General features: G+C 53.1%; 2 protein-coding genes and 1 pseudogene across 7 annotated transcripts in view; 2 read left to right on the top strand and 1 right to left on the bottom strand.

Annotated features, from left to right (window-relative positions):
- STYXL1 (serine/threonine/tyrosine interacting like 1) overlaps positions 1-8,378 on the top strand; it is a 51,276-nt gene extending 42,898 nt beyond the window's left edge. For 4 of the 5 annotated variants that reach the window (XM_006155636.3, XM_006155637.3, XM_014590577.2 and 1 more), the window contains 2 exons: positions 1,639-1,751; positions 8,132-8,378. In XM_006155636.3, the coding sequence (XP_006155698.1) occupies positions 1,639-1,751; positions 8,132-8,263 (245 nt within the window). In that variant the 3' untranslated portion in view covers positions 8,264-8,378. Of the gene's footprint in view, positions 1-1,638; positions 1,752-6,988; positions 7,088-8,131 lie in introns of those variants that run through there. The other variant, XR_003550578.1, reaches the window with a different exon arrangement.
- Positions 6,689-7,968, bottom strand: LOC102501020 (cyclin-dependent kinase 2-associated protein 1 pseudogene; annotated as a pseudogene).
- Positions 8,320-15,154, top strand: part of TMEM120A (transmembrane protein 120A) — a 7,781-nt gene continuing 946 nt past the window's right edge. The window contains exons 1-11 of one of the 2 annotated variants that reach the window (XM_006155639.3): positions 8,320-8,431; positions 8,865-8,977; positions 9,277-9,874; positions 11,756-11,874; positions 12,069-12,185; positions 14,093-14,152; positions 14,372-14,467; positions 14,541-14,630; positions 14,760-14,825; positions 14,906-14,967; positions 15,079-15,144. In XM_006155639.3, the coding sequence (XP_006155701.3) occupies positions 9,497-9,874; positions 11,756-11,874; positions 12,069-12,185; positions 14,093-14,152; positions 14,372-14,467; positions 14,541-14,630; positions 14,760-14,825; positions 14,906-14,967; positions 15,079-15,144 (1,054 nt within the window). In that variant the 5' untranslated portion in view covers positions 8,320-8,431; positions 8,865-8,977; positions 9,277-9,496. Of the gene's footprint in view, positions 8,432-8,864; positions 8,978-9,262; positions 9,875-11,755; positions 11,875-12,068; positions 12,186-14,092; positions 14,153-14,371; positions 14,468-14,540; positions 14,631-14,759; positions 14,826-14,905; positions 14,968-15,078; positions 15,145-15,154 lie in introns of both variants that reach the window. The other variant, XM_027774652.1, reaches the window with a different exon arrangement.

The following is a 15,154-nucleotide window of genomic DNA, read 5'->3' as shown; positions in this document are numbered from 1 at the left end:
GGCATTCACTTGGGGCCAGTGGCGCCCAACAAAAGCACCAGATTGTGGGTAGAGCACCCTGTCTTTTTGGCCTGGCCAGATGGAGTATTAGCCAACCCTGGGTGCCTTTGTTCATGAAGCCCTATTCTGGGCTGAACTCTGGATTCAGCTGGAGTTGAATCTCACTCCACCTCTGCCCTCACGTCTGGTCAGCCGGGATGGTGCTATAGGTGCAGTGGGAGGAAGACTCCACTGTCTTTCCAGCTCTGATTTTTGTGATGTTCAGTGTGTGCGTGCAGTCCCACTCTGTCCTCCCATCACACACAAGTGGTGCCCACAAGGGACTTAATTCATTGAGAGTGAATTTGCCAGTCATTTCCAGGGCTCAGGATTACCTTGGGAGAGCCAGATACCTGGAGACGAGGCAGAGTCAGGTCAGAGGCTCTGCCCTGTGGTGGTTGCCTGCCTGACACCAGCACACCCGTCATGATTGCAGCACAAGGGGCTGGGGAACGGATTTTGGCCCAACCATCCCAACTGGCCCAGTGGACCACAACTGCCCCTCCACCAGTGTCCAAGACTGAGTCTTCCCAGGTGTTCTACCTTGAGGCAGCACAGCCTTGAGGCACACAGAGGCCACTTCTCTGGCTCTGCCTCACTGGGTTGCTCTGGGCCAATACTTACTTGATCTGTGCCTTAGTCTCCCTATCACATAATCAAGTATTTGGTTTAATCATGTCTGAGTCCTCCTCCAGCAATGACAGATTGTGATTTTACACTTGGTATATATATTTTTTAAATTACAAATAATTATTTAATTGTATTTATTATTACTACTTTTTAAAAATTTGCTATAGGGTGTGTGTGTTCACCAGAGAGAGAGAGAGAAGAGAGAGCAAGAAAGAGGGAAAGTGAGAAAGAAGCCACCAGGTCCAGGACTCAAACTGCAGTTCACCACGTGGGAGTCTAGTGACTTAACTATCATGCCACCTATTGGCCCTGGCACTTGGTATGTCATGTTTATCTTCAGTTCTTGAGGGTTATCAGACCAAACTCAGATGCTAGCTTAGATGCTTAGATCCCCCACCACCTTCTTTGTGCAAAACGCACAGTCCTAGGGGTTATGTGAATATAGTTGACATTTCTGTGCCAGGCACTAGGCTAGTACAGAGAAAACCCAAATTCTATTGGGGTAGGTAGTTGACTATTATCCCATTTTCCAGAGAAGGAACTGTGACTTAGTGTAACTTACCCAAGCCTGACAGCCAGTGAGTGGCAGAGCAAAATTCATACTCAGGCTACACTGCCTCTGCCAGTGACTGAGTGTCCTAGAGGACTGATCCTGTCCTCTCTACCCTGGGAGCCAACTGGTAGCAGAGCTTACTGGGCGGGGAGACTAGAGAGCCAGGAAAAGGCCTTTGCCTAATAATTCTGGATGATCACCTATGATTCTATTGAACTGCCCGGGGATCCCCATTTGCCCACAGTGAAACAGTGTTCTAGAGAAGTCATGCCCAGGATGTGGTATGCTTGTTCTGAACTCACTCTTGTACCATGGGCCCAGTGAGACCAATGGTCCATCAGGAACTTAGGTCTACTTGGAAGAAAGCCATGTACAACTCCTTCACCCCCCACACACTTCTTTTCTTCCTTCTGCAGGAGCTCATCTGGTTCTTGGCTCTGTCATTCTGATCTTCTCTACCCGGGGTATCAGTCGCAGCTGTGCTGTCATTGTGGCCTACCTCATGCACGCGAATGAGCAGACCTTGAGGGTAAGCATTACCCGGGCCAGACTTGACCACAGATATCGTTAGGAGGTGGGATCAGAGCTGGATCTGGGAGCAATAGGACATGGCGCCCTATTGGAGAGTGGGAAGAAGGGGAGGGGAACTCTAGTCTAGTGTGTCACCCAGCACACAACACCTGAAGGTGAGATCCCAAAATGGCATTAGAGACCAGAGGCTAGGACTTTAGAAGCCTAAGGCTGGCACTCAGAGCAGGCCCAGGGACTCAGGCCTGCTAGGCTATGACCAGCAGCACCACCCACATGGCCCCACTGCTGTGAGTCTATCCACAGGAATTTGTTTGAGGTTGTCCTGAGAGAATTGCCTGGGATCACAGAATTGCAGAACCAGGAGGGCATCAGCAGGTGTCCAGTGACAATATTCCTTTACCTTGAGAGCAGGACTCAGAGAGGGAAGGGAAGCCGGGAGCCATCATGGCAAACCTGGGGGCAACACAGAGCTCTGGCTCCCAGGCAGTGCTTTCCTGGGGACTGTCCTGGAGCAGGAGGAGCCTTGCCTGTCACAGACCATTCATAATCTCAGGGGGCTTGAGTAGGACCTGAAAACCCCACATTTACCAGGGCTGTGTTTCAGGAAGGAGAGAAACAAAGAATAACTGCTAATGGAGCCACATGGCCAGAAGTTTTAGATGTTGACCCCATATGCTCTTTGGGGCTGAAGTTGCAGGACAGAGTCTTGGATATCCAGCAATTTCACTTCTGGGAGGTACCCAAAGGCAGTGAAAGCAGGGACAGTGAGAGATATTTGCACATTTGTGTCCATGGCAGCATTATTCACAGTAGCCAGAAGATGGAGACGACCCAGGTGTTCATGAATGAATAAATACATACATACAAGAATAATATCTAGCCTTGGGACCAGCAGTTGGCATAATGGCTATGTCACTGGACTCCCACGTAGTCGACCGCAGTTCGAGTCCTGGATCCGGTGGCTTAAACTCACGCCAGGCGTGTGTGTGTGCGTGCCCAAGATCCCGAGAGGAGAATGGAGGAGAAGGGATTGCGGCGTGGCCATCCCCTCTAGGGGGTAATTTCTTGCTTTCTATCTCTCTGTCTCTCTCTGTCTGTCAAGCGCACGCGCCCTATAGCAAAAACCTTTCAAAAAAAAAAAAAGAATAGTATCTAGCCTTAAGAAGGAAAGAAACCCTGACATTCGCTACCACAGAGATGAACCTTGAGGTTACTATGCTGAACGGAACAAACCTGTCCCCAAATTGTATAATTCCATTTATACTGAGGTACCTAGAGTATCAAAATCATGTGTACAGAACAGCAAATGGTGGTTGTCAGAGGCTGGGGAGAGTGGGAAATAGGGAACTACTGTCAGAGGCTAGGAAGAGTGGGAAATAGGGAACTAACATCTAATGGGTAGCGAGTTTCAGTTAGGGAAGGTGAAAATATTCTAGAGATGATATTGGTGATGGTGCGTAACAGTGTGAGTATACTTAATGCCACTGAACTGGATAACTAAAAATGGTTAAAAATGGGGACCAGGAGGTGGCATGGTGCTTAAGATGCTGGATCCCATAAGGTCAACTCTGTGGTTCAAAGTCCCAGACCCAGAGGCCTGAAGAACACCCTGGACACATGTGTGTGCATGCCCAAAGTTCTGAGAGGAGACCGGGGAAGGGAATGGGATGTGCCCATTTCCCTTAGGGAGTGATTTCTCACTTTCCCTCTCTTTCTGTCTCTTTCTAGTAAGCGTACACTCCCTATGGCAAAAAATCTATTAAAAAATTAAGAGTGAATTTTATGTCACGTATATTTTACCACAGTTTTAAAAAAGAGGGCCTAGATGCAGACACAGAGGAGCTGGAGTCAGAGGATGTGAAGCCCAGATCCCTGTTCTCTTGTCACATATGAGGCAACTTGGGCGGGGGGGATGCTGGGGTTAGTGCCTGCTAGAGGAGTGTTCTGTGTGTACTGGAGGAGAGTAGTGGTGTCACTGTGGAGAGGACTCTCTACCTCTGCCTTGGGAGTCTGTTCTTGGAGGGCCTCTTGCTCTAGGAAGAGACAGCAGGAGCTGGCTCCTTCCTGGCCTGGGCCAGAGGCAGAGTCCCCCTCTCACAGGGCCCTTGGGGAGTTCCAGGACTTAAGCTCCCTGGAGTTTGAAAGGGTGACCTTTACCAAGTCTCAGCCTGCTTTGGTCCCTGATTTCCAGAGAGGGTTGGGCATGCAAGAGTTTCAGAGCCCTCCAACCCTGACATTTAGCATGTTTTTAAACCCTTACAAGCAACTTGCAGTCCTTTCTCTGGCTACATAAAAAAATAGAGGTCATAGGCTGTTTGCCAGGGTCAGCTGGGGCAGGAGCAGATGTGGACAACCTTCTTTTACTCAGCTCCTCGAAGTTTCCCAACAGCTAGGCCCAATCTCCCAAGGCCAGGAGGTATACATAAGCCCTGTCCCCTGCCTTTCCTGGTCCCCATTTGCCTCTCCTGGAGAGAGCCATACCACATCCCCTCTGGGCTCAGACATCTTGGGCAGGTACTTAGGCCCAAGGTCTCGGTGATTCTGCTCTGGGGAGAAATCCCGGCCTTCCTGTAGTGCTGATCTTTGTCTCATCTGCAGGGAAGTCTTGTTGCCAGGCATTCTGCCCAGAGATGCCATTTAAATCTTTTTTGTTCAAAAAAGCTGTGCAGCCCACAGAACTGTGGGCAGGAAGGACAGTCATCATGTCCCTGTGTGAAGGTTAGCTTTCCCTGCTATGAGGTAGTTCCCTGGTCCCTGACACAGGTGGACCTGGGGAGGGATCTCTGGCAGATGTTCCTGCTTCCCATTGTCTGTGTGGTGCTGGGGGTCCTGAACTGGGGATGCCAGGACCTCCGGCTGCTGATAGCTCAGATGAGACTGACAAAGAAAGGTGTGGGCTGCTCATAGACCCAACCTGCTGCTTCCTGGGCCCGATCCCAGCTCCTCAGGTGCTCAAGCCAAGGACTGGGGCAGCAGGGAGCAAGGTGGGAAGAACCTTGGAACCCCAGGTCTGTTAGAATCCAAAGCTGGGACCAGCAGTTGGCGTAATGGCTTTGTCGCTGGACTCCCATGTAGTTGATCGCGGTTTGAGTCCCGGACCTGGTGGCTTAAACTCACACTGGGCGCATGTGCATATGTGCCCAAGATCCTGGGAGGAGAATGGAGAAGAAGGGATTGTGGCATGACCATCCCCCCTGGGGGGTGATTTCGCGCTTTCTGTCTCTCTGTTTCTGTCTGTCTTTCTGGTGAGCTCACATGCCCTATAGCAAAAAACCTCTCCAAAAAAAAGAAAGAAGAATCTAAAGCCACCCCTGACCTGGGTGGGCTATTTATTTATTTATTTGAGAGATTTTTTGCTGCAGGACATGTGTGCTTACTGGAGAGACAGAAAGCAAGAAATCACCACCCTGGGGGCGGGGTGGTGGTGGCCATGCTGCAATCCCTTCTCACTCTCTTCTTGGATTTTGGGCACTCATGCATCACTGGTGTGATTTTCAAGCTACTGGGTCCAGGACTTGAACCTCTGTCGGCTATGTGGGAGTCCAGCAACGTAATTGCTATGACATGTGCTTGCCCCTGGATATCTTTCTATTTATTTGTGTCTTTCATTTCTCTCAGCTGTGTTTTGTAGTTTTCAGTGTACAAGTCTTTCATCTCCTTGGTTAAGTATTTTATTCTTTAAGCATTTAAGTATTCAATCTTTTTGATGCTATTATAAAGCAATTGTTTTCTTAATTTCCTTTTTGGATTGTTCATTGTTATATATAGAAATACGGGGCCAACAGGTGGCATAGTGATTAAGACACTGGATTCCTATGTGGCCAACCACAATTCTAGTCCTGGATCCAGCAGCTTGAAACTCATGCTGGGTATGTGTATATGTGTGCCCAAAATCCTGAGAGGAGACTGAAGGAGAAGGGATGGAGGCATGGTCATCCCCTCTGGGGGGGATGATTTCTTGCTTTTTGTCTCTCTCTCTCTCTCTCTGTCTCTCTGGAGAATATGTGTGTCCTACAACAAAAGTCTCTCTAAAATTACACGTATATTTAGAAATGCAACTGATTTTTTTAAAAGAATTATTTTATTTAACTTTACTTATTATTATTATCATTATTATGTTCCAGTTTGATCAGAGAGAGACAGACAGAGAGAGAGGAAGTGAGAAAGCAAGCCACCAGGTCCAAGACTTGAACCGTGGTTGGCCATGTGGGAGTCCAGCGCCCCTATCCACCATGCCACCTGCTGGCCTCATTAAATGCCACTGATTTTTGCATGTTGGCTTGTATCCTGCGACTTTGTTAAACTTGTTTATTAGCCGTAATTTTTAAAAATGAAAATAAGCTTTATTACATCAAGTAATAAATACATACAAAGATGCAAACAGTTTTAAGTCATTTTCTTCCAGATGTTTTGATCAACTTACAGTAAATGCAAAACTGAAATCTACACACAGTCTTTTATGACAATGTTCGGGGAACCCTGTTGGGTTTGGTTGCTCTTTCTTCTGTATTTATAACTTGTACATTTTTAAAGTTGACTTCAAAGCACTAACAGTCATGCAAATACTTAGGCAGAAAAGAAGTTAGGTTAGGCAGAGTCTACACCAGATGGACGGCTCTGTGCTGTCAAGTGTGCCTTAGAAACAAGACCCTTAGAGGTGTGTTAGCTTCGGAAAGAGTCAAAGGCCAACTTGGGTAACATAATGTATTTAAGAAAGGAAATGAAAAGGAGACACTGGTATCTTGGAGGCAAACTCCAGTTTGCTGTAAGGTAACTTCGCGTGCATATCTGAAATCAACACTAAAAAAAAAAAAGAAAAAACCTGGGTAGTTCCTAACTACTTAAAATGCAAACCCTAACTAACTGCAAAATCCTTTCTCAACCTTTGAGACGTAGTTTCAGAGCCTAGTGAAACGCGGAGGAAAAACCAAACTGCTACCATTGTGAAAATGAGTTTCCTCTGAGCCGGGAGATGGCTTGTAACTTCTCGTCCTGTGCAGAGGCGGGAGGTCCCGGAGCGGGCCCCTGGGCATTCCTCTCCGCCTCTGCCAAGCCCCCGCGAACCAGCCCTCTAGCGTGAATGATGCCTCGTTTCAGCCGCTCCATGGCGCTCCTGCTGCCCGCGTAGGTGGGTCTGATCTTCCCCAGCTCCTGGATGATGGCCAGCAGCTCTGCGTACTTGCTCTGGGGCACCTGGCTGCTCCCCGTTCCCTGGGTGTAGCCTAGGGACCGCGGCCCATAGTCACTCAGCAGCTGGCGGTACTGTGAGGACGTCGCCATGCTGGTAGAAGGCGAGTGGACACTCCCAGCGGCGTTGAGGACGGCGGCGGGCAGGTGCGCGGCCAAGTTAGGCTTGTAAGATCCCCCGCGTGGAGGTATGGCCGTCCGCTGCCCGCCGCCGCAGTGTATCACGCATACATCGCGCGGCCGCAAACTGAGCCGCGCCGGGTCTGCCGGCCGGGAGGGGGCGGCCCAGAGTCAGGGGGCACCTCCGGGTGCGCTCGGCGCCGCAACTTGCCAAAGTTTGGGGGGCTGGGGTCCCTTAGCTGTAATTTTTTTCCCCTGTTGAATCTTTTAGAATTTTCTACATAGGAAATCATGTCATCTTTGAACAGAGATAGTTTTACGTCTCCATTTTAGATGCCTTTTATTTCTTTTTTCTTGTATAATTGTTCTTGTATAATCAAGTAGTACATTGAGTGTAAGTGGTGAAAGCAGGCATCTTTGCCTTATTCCTGATCTTAGAGGGTAAACTTTCAGTCTTTCACCATTATGATGTTAGCAATGGGTTTTCATATGTGTCTGTTATTAGGTGAGGTAGTTTCCTTCTATTAGGAAGGAAGCCACTTCCTTTACCTTTTCCTTTTCCCTCTGTCCTCAATCCACGTAGAGGTTAGCTGCTCATCTTCCTTCATGTAATAACCCTTCTAACACCTTAGGGTGGATGCCTGAAAGGAGGCAGCTTCAATGTTCCTCCTTCAGAGAATGTGCTCACGGGTCTCTTTCTACTTCCATTAATTCATCCGTTCACAATGCAAATCTTGGTTGAGGTTTCACTGTGCGCAGGCTTGGGCATAGTGCTTTCCTGTGGATAGGCGGTTCCATGTATGCTGTCTCCATCTTTGCAGGAGCCATCTGAAGTAGCCGTTATTACTGTCCTCATATTCAGAAGCAGAGATGCAAAGGTGCTTACCAAGGGCAGAGCCAGCTCCCATGTCTCCTTGCCCTAATGAATTAACTCTGGACTGCTCTCGTCCTGTGTTTAGCCTTTAAGGCATGTTGCTGGCCCCTAGGCAGGTGCCTCCTGTCCCTCCTAAGCTACTCTGATCTGGGTGGAAAGGGCCCAGGGCCAATCCTGTTTTCTTTCTGCATTCACAGAGATCCTGGGCCTATGTCAAGAAGTGCAAAAACAACATGCGTCCAAATCGGGGCTTGGTGACTCAATTGTTGGAATGGGAGAAGATTGTCCTTGGAGATTCCATCACAGACGTCTCGGATCTGCTGTACTGATCCCTGCAGCCCAGTGATGGGTGCTGAAGACTTGGGGGACTTTTTGTGGGTAGAGGGCCAGGGGTGTGTCCTCAGGTTGGTCTGGAATGAGAAGCCTTTGCTGCTTAAAGTCTCATGTCAGCCTCCTGTGTTAGTTCTTCCCAAGTTCCTGTTCACTCTACATAGCAGGTATGCATTGCTCTGACTCACTGGGCACCCAAATTTCTGGGGTGTCTAGGACTAACCCCACTGCTCACCTAAGGGTGCCTCTGACAGAGCATCTGGTTGCTGGAGCACCTGCCCCACACACCCCTGATAACTTGGACTCTTTGGAGGCTACCTGGGGGGAGCCACAGAGATTGCCTTGTGTTGTTCCACAAGGATTTCACATGCCCACCATGGGTGGAGATCCCCTAGCCCCAGAGATGCCGCCAGCCCCAACCTTGGCCTAGGCCCCAAGCCCTACATCTGGAGGCTCCTGGAATGAGGGCACATCCTGGTCCCATCCTGGGTCCCACCCCCCACCCCATGACCACTTGAAATGACTTCCTTTCCCAGCTTTCTACTCATTTCTGCCTGGAGAAGTCACCAAGAGATGTCCCCCTTCCTATCCTATACCCAGGTTTCTAGATATTCCTCATGTCTTAAAGGGAATTGCTTTCCTAATGCACTTCATCAGAACTGGCAACATCCACAGAACCTGGGAGTCAGGAGAGGTCACAGACAAGGGAACTGGTGGGTAATTTCGGATGTCCATCCATCCATGCAGTGCTTTCCCCAGGGTCATTCAGCAAGTATTCCCTGCCACCACCTGGGGGCTGGGGATGTAGAGATGAAATCCCCCTGGCTCTTAGGAGTCTGCAGAGGGATGCAGGGGTGGGGTGGTGGGCCCTCCCCCAAGAGAAGGGCAAGCCTTCTAGGAGGAGTGAAGAGGACTTTTCAGGCAGCACTTTAGTTAGAGTCTCAGTTACAACAGAGCAGGCTCCGCCCTGTAATCGGAAAGTTTAAACAAGGATGTAGCCCTTGTGTTTTAGGAAGGACAGTCTGGTGGCTGAGGGAAAGGACTGTGGAGGTGACCTGCAGGCAAGGAGACAAAGAGGCTGATGTAAAAATCCGAACAAGAAAAGAGACCTGTAATCTCCATCCCCCAAAAGGCACAGTTTCCGAAGGACGAACGCGTTCGAAGCAGGTGTCACCTTCCTGGGCTTTGGTTTGCTCCCATCGTAACGGGACAGGGTACCGCTGGCGCAGCCAATGGAGGCCGGCCTGTGGCTGGGGCGCTCCAAGGTTCCAGTGGTAATCCAGGCCTGGAGTCTCCGGGCAAGCAGCCCGCGGCACACGTGGCCCCGCCCCTGCCTCCGCCCCGGTCCCGGAGTGGCTCCGGCGGGGGGCGGGGCCAGCGTGCTGCCTGCGCCAGGCTTTTTCCCGTTGGTAGGTGGTGGCTCGAGCCCGGAAGCCGACTGGGGCGGAGGCGGAGGCGGAGGCGCCTCGGGCCCGCCCGGGGTGCGGGGTTGTACTCTACTCGGCTCCCGGGCCCGTGCCGTGGCAGCCATGCAGCCCCCGCCCCCCGGCCCACTGAGCGACTGTCTGCGGGACTGGGAGGATCTGCAGCATGACTTCCAGGGCATCCAGGTGAGCGCCGCTGCGGGCGACCAATGGCCCCGAGCCACGTCTCTCTGGCTCGGGGTCAGGGGTCGGGCAGCGCTCGGTCTGTCAGCAGGGAAGCTTGGGGTCAGGGGTCGGGGGTCCCGGCTTCGCCCTAATCCAGGGATCGGTCCCTGGACCCCAATGTCCCTATCCGACCCCTGCAGCATGACTTCCAGGGCATCCAGGTGAGCGCCGCTGCGGGCGACCAATGGCCCCGAGCCACGTCTCTCTGGCTCGGGGTCAGGGGTCGGGCAGCGCTCGGTCTGTCAGCAGGGAAGCTTGGGGTCAGGGGTCGGGGGTCCCGGCTTCGCCCTAATCCAGGGATCGGTCCCTGGACCCCAATGTCCCTATCCGACCCCTCATAAGTGTCCTGCAGCGGTCCCATTTGACCGCTCAGCTCCTGTGACCCCTCTGGGACCCCATTGCCCCGGGCGACCTGGGCCTCCTGCAAGAGCCTCGAAAAGAAGGCCTGGCCCCGCAGCCACCCCCACTCTCTGCACTCCGATCCTAACCTGAACCCTGCCACTTCCCAGGATAGCGGCTGCCTGGGTCAGACCTGGCCGGGCCCATCCTGTATAGATAGGTCAGTCATCAAACGTGCAGTGGGCGCCTACTCAGGCGCGCTGGAGCCAGTGCAGCTTCGGGCTGAGTACTGCAGGAAGCAGCCCGGGAAGTACCCTGGCCTGGCCGCGGGAAGCAGTGTCTAGGTGAAGTCCACTGCTCGCTCGGGGGATGAGGGGTTCGCGCAGGGGGAGAGTGGAGGGACAGCGCCCACCAAGTCCTTTAGATGGGAAAGAGGGGACTTGACAGTCCCATGTGGCAGCCAAGAGGAGAAGGAGGGAAGTGGGCGGGCCGGCAGGACCTCTCTGCCATCTGAATGGGCTCATGCGGGCCCACGGTGGCTGTTCTGCCCAGGGCCGGCAGGAGGAGGCTGCTGTCCACCTCATGCTGGCAGGAAGGTGGTGGCTGTGCGTGGGCAGAGATGGCACATGCTGGGAGCTGGGGCTGTGTGGTGGCTCTCCTAGGCACGAGAAACATGACCCAGGGTAGAGCCCAGGCTGCTGGTTAGTTAGGTCTTTGCCTCTCCTGGACTGGTTCTAGCTCCTTGTCTCCATGGAAACCTATTTGCCTCTTGACCTGCCAAGCCCACTGTGGTTAGTTCTCCCCAAGGCTTTGAACAGACCCAGTATCTCAGTCTAGCCACCACTATTCTGGCTTTCTCACCCCCCGTCTGGCTTTCACTCATACCATCCCTTGCCCAATCTCTAGGCTTTGCCTCCTCGAGACTCACCCACCAGGGCAAAGTGCTCAGGGAAGTCTTAGGCCAAAGGTGCTGGGGGAGGGGAAGGAGAACTGGCTTGTAGCAGGAGGTCCAAGGGCTGAAGCCCCATGGCCTTTAACCCGGGAGGAAGATGCTGGGAAGGCTTGCACAGAAAGCACTTTGGCTGTCCCAGCTCCTCCTGTGCATGCAGGCTGGATAGGCCCTCAGTGGAAACGGAGAGGACTGGGCCTAGAAGGTGAACCTGTATGCCTGGAAACCAGACCTGGGGAGAACAGAGAGCTGGGCGGGGTTGGGGGGCGACTAATAGCTGGACCGAGACTAAGAAATCCTCCAGGGAACTAGCGTTTTGCTAGAGGAGGGATGCTGTGGGGGCCTCTGGACTTACAGGAAGACACCCAGTTCCTTGCTTCATTTGAAGAGAGAGCAACATCAAGGAGGTCCCTGGGCAGGTCCAGCACGTTCTGCCTTCTTTCCTGAGACCCTCCCAAGGGGCTCTGTGGGAGTTTGTGCCCCATACCCTTCCCAGTAGGCTGTGGCTCAGTGGCTCCCCAATCTGCCTAAGCTTTGTCTTCTCCCACCTCCAGGAGACCCACCGACTGTACCGCCTGAAGCTGGAGGAGCTGACCAAGCTGCAGAACAACTGCACCAGCTCCATCACTCGGCAGAAGAAGCGGCTCCAGGAGCTGGCCCTTGTGCTGAAGAAGTTAGGACCCCTGTCCCCGCCTCAGGCTGGCTGTGGGGGTTCTGTCCCGGTGGGGTGGGAAAGCTGGTACAGACTCATGGCGTGACCCTGGGCACTGTTTTTCCCCTCTCTGAGCCTCATTTGCCCTTCTGCCCCACAGGTGTCAGCTAGGACACCTGGGTGCCCACCTGTTCTATCTCTGGCTCTCCCTGCAGATGCAAACCCTCCCTACCGTCAGAAGCCAAGGAGGCTGCACAGGAGCTCGAGAACCAGATGAAAGAGCGCCAAGGCCTCTTCTTTGACATGGAAGCCTATTTGCCCAAGAAGAATGGGTAAGGGTCGGCTACCCCTCAGCCCCCAACTCAGTCCTCAGCTCTCCTTGGGGGAAAGGCCAGAAACCAGGCACCTCCTCGTTCAATCAGTAAATATCCATTGGGCCCACTGTGAGCTGAGCAGGAAGGAGACTTCAGGGGACAGCCCAGCTGATAGTGACAGCTCACCATGATAGGCACTTTGTGTGGGAGTACAGGGACGGTGAGGGACACCTAACCCAGCCCAGGTCTGAGAAAGCTTCTTGAGTAGGATGCCTGAGCTGAGTCTTAAAGGTTAGAGAGAGAGCCAGACAGACACAGGAAGAAGTAACAGCAGGTGAATGCACAGGCAGGGGACAAAGCCAGAGTGACCAGAGCTCAGCGTAGTAGGTGAGAGGGAGCCATAAGACCAGAGGCAGTGACTAGTTGCAGAGCTTGCCTTGGGCCAGTAGCAGGGGTGAGCGACGGGACAAATGTGCACTTAAAAAATCAGCTGCCATCACCAAAGAGGAGGGACAAGACTGAAAAACTCCAGGCTGAGCAGAAGATTCCAGTAGAGGAGACTATGGCAGCAAAATGGGGAGAGAGTGTGTCCCAGCAGGCAAGAAGAAAGTGGTGGCCTCAGATCAGGGGGCCTCAGGGTTTAGTGCTGTAAGGAAGGGGACCTTGGAGAGAAGCACCTGGTAGAACAGTGGAGGTGGAAGTTGATATTGGGATGAGGGGAGACCTGAGGAGAGGAGCCAGACAACTCTTCCGAGCTTGTCTGTGAGTGGGAGAGTAGGAACTGGCAACTAGAAATTAGCACGAGGGTTGAGGGGCCACTTTTGCTTGGGTGGGGGTGTCACTTTGTACATGTAGAAAATTTGAGCATAGCCACCTGCTCAGGAGGGGGCCAGAAAAGGGCAGTGGGTGGTTGGAAGGAAGCCCTTAGGGAGACAGAAGTGCTGGGTGTGGGCTCTCCCTACCCCAGAGTGTGGTAGGAGAGGTGAGGAAGGGCATTGCAGGTGAGGTTGGTGGTGGAGATGGGGTAGAGGATCTGGGAGGAAGGAGTGGAGAGACCTGGTGGGACTGGGTTAAGGAGCCAAGCCACCTGCGGGCCTGGCAGTGAGGGCTGGAGGTGGGGCCTGTTTGGAGCATTGCCCTGTAATCTCTTTGCAGCCTTGGGCAAGTCCCTTGACCACATTGAGCCTCTGTCATTATGGCTTGAATGTGGACAAGAGCCCATGTGTTGCGTGCAGCTGCTTAGTAAATGACAGGGACTTCTGTCACCTTGGAGTTTCTTTGGCAGAGAAGAGCAAGACATGCTTAGTTGGTGGGAGTGATGGAGATACATGGAGTCTGGGAACTAGGAATTGACAAGAAAGTGGTTGAGGCATGAAGAAGGGCATCCCCATGAGACCTGAGTCAGGACAGCATGGGAGGCAAGAGGGAGGGGTGCTCGCAGGCACTCAGCTCAGAACAGAGCCAGAGCTCTGAGTTTCCCAGGGAGGAGGTTCAGGGCGTGGCCTTGGGTGTGTGTGGCCAAGGTAGACTTGGACTAAAGGTTCCTTCCTGGTAGCAAGGAACTATAGGTAGGTGACAGAGGGAAGTCATCCATGCAGAGTCTCCTGCCCAGGCCTGCAGAGCCATCCGGGATGTGTGACAGCTTGCAGTGGGGTGGGAGAGCCAGGCATCTCTTGAGGACCCTGAAGTGGGGAGCTTCAGACAAGACAGGAGGCCCAGATGCTGGTTTACTGCAGGATCTGGAACAGGCAGGGAGAAAGGCTGGGTGTCATGTGAAGTTGGTCTGCAACACCCCCAGGGTCAGAACCCCAAGCCAAGACCATGGGCAAAATAGCCGGCAGTGGCCCAGCCTCTGGCCCAGCTCGCTCATGGCCCTTGGCTTCTCTGTCACTCAGGCCTTTCCTCACTGTCTCCCTCTCTTCTAGGTTGTACCTGAGTCTGGTTCTGGGGAATGTCAATGTGACACTCCTGAGCAAGCAGGCTAAGTAATTTGTTACAGTGGACTGGGTCTCACCCCTCTTGGGTCTTTTCCTTTCTGCCCTGACTTCCTTTGCCTAAGCCTTGGGTTTCAGGGGCTGCTCCCCATGCCGGCCCTATGCCAGCTGCAGAAATGTGTCTGGAACAGGAGCTTCCCCCTTAGGGCAGGGATGAGGATGGGCCACCAGCATCCTGGCCTATCCTACAAGTGTGTCTTCTCACTCTAGGTTTGCTTATAAAGACGAGTATGAGAAGTTCAAGCTCTACATCACCATCATCCTCATCCTCATCTCCTTCACCTGCCGCTTCCTGCTCAACTCCAGGTGGGTGTCCTGGTGCTGGGGCTAGAGCCCTTTCCAGGCTCTCTGGCACCAACCCGCTATACCACCTCCTCAGGGTGACAGACGCTGCCTTCAACTTCCTGCTGGTCTGGTATTACTGCACCCTGACCATCCGTGAGAGCATCCTCATCAACAACGGCTCCCGGTGGGCAGGGTTGGGGCTTGGCCCTCAGTAGCTCTTCCTGGGGGTTGGAGCTGGGGAGCTGGGGACAGGACTGGGCAGGGCACTGAGCCTGCTGAGGGGCATGGGAGTGACAGCGACTCCGTGATGCAGGATCAAAGGCTGGTGGGTCTTCCATCACTACGTGTCCACCTTCCTGTCGGGAGTCATGCTAATGTGGTGAGTGGCCCGGGCTCCACTGGTGGGAGAAGGGCCCCGGAGAGAGATGGTGTCCCACCTTCCTCTGCTTTCCACCTCAGGCCTGATGGTCCTATGTACCAGAAATTCCGGAACCAATTTCTGTCCTTTTCCATGTACCAGAGTGAGTGTCTCAGAGGTCCCCCCTCAGCTCCCGGTTCTCGCCCATGGTGGGTGGGGATAGGGCAGGGCAAGAAGTCCGGGCTTCAGCCTAGTGCCTCTTGCCGGCCCTCAGGCTTCGTGCAGTTCCTCCAGTATTACTACCAGAGTGGCTGCCTGGACCTCCTGCGGGCCTTGGGGGAGCGACACAC

The sequence above is a fragment of the Tupaia chinensis genome, unplaced genomic scaffold (genome assembly GCF_000334495.1).
Source record: "Tupaia chinensis unplaced genomic scaffold, TupChi_1.0 Scaffold000465_1, whole genome shotgun sequence".
Lineage (NCBI taxonomy): Eukaryota > Metazoa > Chordata > Mammalia > Scandentia > Tupaiidae > Tupaia > Tupaia belangeri.
This window is presented reverse-complemented; position numbering and strand designations above follow the sequence as displayed.